Source organism: Lentinus tigrinus (genome assembly GCF_003813185.1).
Source record: "Lentinus tigrinus ALCF2SS1-7 unplaced genomic scaffold L226scaffold_126, whole genome shotgun sequence".
Taxonomy (NCBI): Eukaryota; Fungi; Basidiomycota; class Agaricomycetes; order Polyporales; family Polyporaceae; genus Lentinus; species Lentinus tigrinus.
This window is the reverse complement of record NW_027138035.1, coordinates 1-5577: the sequence shown is the minus strand read 5'-3', so window position 1 is coordinate 5577 and position 5577 is coordinate 1. Positions and strand designations below refer to the sequence as shown.

The following is a 5577-nucleotide window of genomic DNA, read 5'->3' as shown; positions in this document are numbered from 1 at the left end:
CCAGTGCGAAATAGCTCGCATGTCTTCATCGAGGACGTTTTCTGGCGGCTGTGGTGCCGAGAGGTCGGAGAGAGACTCGAAGGTAGATGTGAGTTTTGTGGCAATCCGAGCGCCATCAGCAGCAAGTGCGAAGTCGCGACGTCCAACAGGGTCCTTGAGGGCTGCGCGAACGGCGGTTTGGATGTGCGCTGATACATAGGGGGAGATGTGAGGAGCCTGGCGGCGGCGATTCTTGAGAATATGGGGGAGTGCCGGCATCACAAAGGTCGATGACAGAGTCACGATGCTCGCAAGGGGACCGTCCGATGCTACCAGAGATGGGCCTAGCCAAATACACACAGCAAGAGCGAGGAAGCTGTAGAAGAAGACGCTGCGCCAGCGGGAACTCGGTGCGTCTTCTTTCTTCTTCTGCTTGCGCTGAGGCTTCATGTTGCCATGCCGCTCCCCTTGAGACGGCACTGATGAGGGGACGTGTTCTAGTGAGCCCGAGAAGTGAACCTTGCGCTCTGACAGTACAAATATGAGAGACCGTCGGGTCGACGTGTGGGTGGCACTCACTGCTCGGCTGCTGGGAAGCAGATGGAGTCCCAAGAAACCTTGCAGGGTCGAACGGGTCTGACATTCTGAGAAGTGGTTAGAGAGAGCGAGTGAGGATTGGATGGCTGGTAATGCCTCACTCAATGAGGTGAGCCACTTGTCCCGGTGGTGAATAGCGGTAAGTTCTTAGCGCTTAGTAGTGGCAAGCCTCGTCAATGTGCGCCTTACGGCGTCCTTTCGAGCGGTCGTCCCTCTGCCTCCCCCGCCCGCGCCTCGGACGCCTTCAACGCCTACGCCAGCCACTCCGACTACTCCAGTCTCATGCCTGAAGCCGTCCCGCCGAACGCCCAGGCCTCGTCTTCGAATGCCGGCGAGTCGACATCCAGCGCTACCGCCCGATCGAGCTCGAGCGGCGCCAGCTCGACACCGCGCGCGACGAGAACGCTCTCGCGGCCCGCGTCGTCGCTGCTGATCAGGTCGTACAAGCAGGCGAACGGGCTCAAGCACCACGGAACGCACGGCTCGTGCAACTGCTTGTGGTGGCCATATGCATGCGGTGTCGGCGACTGCCCACGCCTCTGTAAGTCGCTTTTCGCTTTTACTTCTGTTATATGGCGCAATGCTCTGACCTGGACGGTGATGTCGCAGTGTGCCACTACACGGACTCGGGCGACCACGGCACGATCGGGCTCGCGCTCCTGGCGAGCGGGCAGCCCGAGTGCCTGCAGCACAAGTCGCACAATCAGAGCCAGAGCCAGAGCCAGCCCCGGACCCCGACAACACCGACACCGCCGTCGTTCACCCAGCAGCAGCAGTGGCAGTTCCCGCCGTCATACCAAAACGCGATGGCGAGCCCGCCGGCGTACTCGTACACGTACCAGCCTGGGCAGTACGCGATGGACGCAAAATGACCGCCATGAGTTCTGCGTCTCGTCGCTGTTTCCCTTTTCCTCTAACGTATAGATGCGCTTCACTTCCACGCACTTATTGGGGTTCGAAGACGTGTGCTGTTCTTATGTTTGAATGTCCCGACGATCCGCTCCGCTCACACTCACCCACCGTTGTATAATGAGATGTTTCCCTCCTGCGCCTTGCTCCTTATTCCCTGCTGTTCCCTGCTCCCGCAGTTTCTTGTTCCTCTCTCTCCTGTCTCTCCTGTCTCCTCTCCTTCTCTACGATCCCTCTCTCATTGCTCATCACTCCTCGTCCTTTCTCTCTCTTACGCTCCTCCGACATCCCAGCTCGCTGTCCCGTGTCTTGTGTTACGATTGAACTCATGGTCATGACTTGCACCCGCACTCTCACACGAAATAAAATCTAACGTTCTTGAAATGTTGCTTGTTCACTCGTGTGGACGTGATCATCAATGACAAGCTCAAGCTCAAGATCAAGACCTTCGAGCCACTGTATCACATTAGAAAGACGCATCTATAACAAAAATGGCATGGAGGGGCGAGAGAATGCACGGGGGACGAGTAGCGGGGAAAAATCAAGGGTCGAGTAGAAAAGGGACCGATATAGGGAGGATGTACGACAATCTCACCGAGCCCTCTGGTTCCTCAACTGTTTGACCCCCCAGTTCGGCGACACCCAGGACGGTTGCTGCCTCTTCGGGGTGACGGTCAATCGCCGCCCGTCCTCGCGCACGTCGCCCTCCCGAACCCGTTTCCACGCGCCTGCACCCTCAGCGTCAACCGTCCACATCCACAGCTGGACGCTCTTCGACTCTCCTCGGACGATGTTGCTGTAGAGATCGCCAGCCGTGAGATCAGGATGCGCGGTGAGATCGGGTGGCTGACAAAGGGGCACAGCGGTGAATGACTCCCAAAAGTAAGTCACGACTTCCGGCTCCGTCGTCGAAGTAACTCGCTCCTGCCTGATGAATATGGGCTCTCCATCCTGTTGGGTGTAAGACACGCTGAAGATGAGACGTAAGCCTGCACTGACCTGTTCCCCGTAACGAGTCACAATGGCACCATCCGGATCAAGACGAGAGTCTATGGCGGCCATCGACGACCTCCGACCGAGCTTGGAAGAACCCTTGATGGCAGCGTACGACGCAGACCTCGTGATGCGTGTAGAAATGCTACTGGTGGTGGCATGCAGGCCCGGAGTATCAACCGATCCCCTTGCACGAGATACAACGCTGGGGACGGCTGAAGAGGAAGGTTGAGAGACACCAGCGGGTGCCGCTTCGGGGGCGGGAGTGGAGAGGCGCTGCGCAGACCCGGGGGTGGCAGAACGAGTGAAGGATGGGCTGGCTGCGTCCTTGAAGCGCTTGAGACTGTCCAGGCATCACAGGGTGAACAAGGGTAATACTATGATAGAGGATACATAGCAGGCGTACCTGACCCCAGGGGTCTTGAAGACACGTGTGATAGTGAGCTCAACGCCTCGCACGCGACGAGGCGGTGAGGGAGCGACACACTCGATAACAGTAGGACGTAGACCATCGGCCGTCATAGCAGCGGAGAAAATGTACGAGGAGGGCGGCGAAGAGCGCAATTTGGAGTGTGCAGGAGCCATGTCGCGATCAGGAGTGGTGAGTGATTGGCCATCTGTGAGTAGAGAGGCCTTAAGTATGGATTCGCGTGCGTCAAGGAGAGCCGTCCTGTGGCATCAAAGGCAACCAAGGGGATGAAGGAGGGACGGGAGGTGACAAGGGAGGGAAAGGGCGGGAGGCGCAAAGGAAGTTCAATCGGTACCACGTCGGGCGGCGCTTGATACCCATTCCGTGCCCAAGCCATCAATTTCCCTGTCGTTTATGACTGCCGCTCTCACCGTCACAACAATGGTGCTGGACACGCCGAATGATGTTGAGCGATGCGAGGCCCACAGTCTTTGGTCTTTGCAGCTTCGCGCCCCTTTGTGCAATTCACAGATGCTACACAACACCGAAACCCTCCCTGCCACACCCCATCACAACCCGCCGTTCAGAGTAAACGGACATTATGATATTAGTCATACTGTAAGGTCGGTGAAGACGTTGAACGGCGTACAGGCGACTGCGCACGGGAGGAGAGGCGTCGGTCGAGAGGCGTCGACCGCCACAACGATGTGGAGATGGAGAAGTAGGCATCCAATTATGCACGGAACGGTTCGACCTTCTTGAGGCACGGTGATGAGACGCATCCAGACGAGAGCGCTCAAGTCCATGTCCTCGAACCTGACGCAAAGATGATCCGCTGAGGCGTGGCGAGGCTCTTGCGCGCGGGCGACTTGAGCTCCGCAGATGGTCTCGGAGAAAGGTCAGCGACGCTGGACCGGCCTTCAGACAGCTTCGTCCATGTCGTGGGCTGCGAAGACGTGGAAGGCGAGCATGCCACGAGGTCGTTGAACGCAGCCTAGTCCAAGCCGAGGTTCGTCGCGGCATCGAACGGCTGCTTCAGTGCATCCTCGTCGAAGCGCAGTTGTGATGGAGCCCGCGCATGCGAGTCTGGTGGTCTCGGAGTGGGCGACTAGGGAGGGTGTATGGGACTCATGCTCGTGACAAAAGTTTGCAATGCGGACGCGGAACGCGGCGTGGGGCCACATGGATGATCAGGCGAAGACTCAGAGGAAGCTGTCGACAGTGGGGATGTGGCAGAGTTGGAAGCAGAAGGTCCATGTCGTGAGTGTGCAGAGGCTGGCGCAAGTGGCCCGCCAGGGCTCATCAACCATGGCAACACCTGCTTCGTGAACTCAACACTCCAGGGCGTACGTGTATCGCCGTTCTCGTTACCCCGCAACAGGCTGCTGACATGTTGAACATGTAGCTCATCGCGACCCGCCCACTCCTCCGGCGTTGAGTCCCAGGCAGGCCCTTGCCAACAAGGAAGTATCGATCCTCCGCCGGCTGAACTCGTGGAGGTGGAGGCAGGAAAGAGGGAGGTGCAGACGACTCAGCAGATGGTGGAGAGGAGGATCAGCATGGTAGATGTAAGATGCGATCGCTAGGGGGCCGGCAGGGGACACGTGGCGACACGTGGACTTCGGTGCCGAGAGCGTCAGGTACAAGGGATGCCGCCGGTGCAAAGTTCCGTATCGAGACTCGCAGGCACGCGGCAGATCTTCGCGACGATAGCATTTTAGAGTTCCTGTGGCGCATTTCCCTCATGAACGAGCAATATGATCCAATATTCTATAGTACATGATACATTGTGCAATCAAAATCCGTTTATTCTACTCGTCGGCAGCGGGCTCTTCAACGGCCTGTGGAGCAGGCTCTTCGCCTTCCACAGGTATGTTGGCCACGTAGTCCTGGAGCTCGAAATGCTCGTTGAGGCGAGCGGCAAGCCTTGAGGTGCCATTAGCTGCGGGGCTCGAGGGGAATGGGATCGACGTACCGGGTTTGATCGCCGGCGCGAAGTATGCCGTCGCGATAAGCGTGAGGCTATCAAAGTGGGTGTCAGTATCAACATCGGTGTGCGGTACGCTGGGACGTACCCCGTCCAGCCTCATCCTCCTCCTCCCTTCCCACTTCCCCTTCCCTACAGCGTCGGGGGCAGTGAACCTCACCCCCGAACCCGACGTCGCCCCGGCGTTGTCGATGGCGAACCGAAGATTCGCCATCGCCTGCTGAAATGAGCGCGCGGCATTGCAAGGTGTGCGGTGACGTACCTTGACGAAGGCGTCCCAGCGAAGGTCGTCCCGGGGACCCTCCTTGGTGTGGAAGAGGGTGTCGAAGAACTGCACCGTGGTACGCGGCAGGGACGATGTTCAGCGCGAGGTGCGCGACACGGCACGAATACGACTCACCGCCTTGTCGTCCTTGCTCAGGACCAGCTGCGCGTGAGGGGTGGCGGCGGTGGGGAGAGAGGAGGGGACGGTGCCGACGTTCAGCGGCAGGTAAGCGACGCACTCAAACGCAGCACTCACCGACTTGTCCCTCGCGCTCACCGACTTCTCCTCCCTCTCCTTCCTCTCCTTCCTCTCCTTCCTCTCCCACTCCTTCCTCTCCTTCCTCCTCGTGTTACGCCCCGCCATCGGAGGAGAGTGGGAGAGGAAATGCGAGGGTGCAGGGGGCGTTGTGGTGAGAGAGAGAGAGAGAGAGAGAGAGAG

The 5577-nt window shown here is 58.7% G+C and overlaps 3 protein-coding genes across 3 annotated transcripts; 1 reads left to right on the top strand and 2 right to left on the bottom strand.

The window, feature by feature from the left end:
* Positions 1–680: 680 nt before the first annotated feature.
* L226DRAFT_577050 (uncharacterized protein) lies at positions 681–1448 on the top strand (the record flags this gene model as incomplete). The annotated part of the gene is made up of 3 exons (XM_067685503.1): positions 681–685; positions 738–1117; positions 1186–1448. 3 exons carry the CDS (start codon positions 681–683, stop codon positions 1446–1448), a joined length of 648 nt encoding a protein of 215 aa, XP_067528247.1.
* Positions 1449–2076: 628 nt separating this feature from the next.
* Positions 2077–3063, bottom strand: L226DRAFT_577049 (uncharacterized protein; the record flags this gene model as incomplete). Its single annotated transcript, XM_067685502.1, has 3 exons — positions 2077–2436; positions 2485–2821; positions 2885–3063. The coding sequence occupies 3 exons, from the start codon at positions 3061–3063 to the stop codon at positions 2077–2079; spliced, it is 876 nt and encodes a 291-aa protein (XP_067528246.1).
* A 1635-nt stretch (positions 3064–4698) lies between these two features.
* Positions 4699–5502, bottom strand: L226DRAFT_577048 (uncharacterized protein; the record flags this gene model as incomplete). Its single annotated transcript, XM_067685501.1, has 5 exons — positions 4699–4813; positions 4863–4909; positions 4963–5091; positions 5137–5205; positions 5275–5502. 5 exons carry the CDS (start codon positions 5500–5502, stop codon positions 4699–4701), a joined length of 588 nt encoding a protein of 195 aa, XP_067528245.1.
* Positions 5503–5577: the final 75 nt, after the last annotated feature.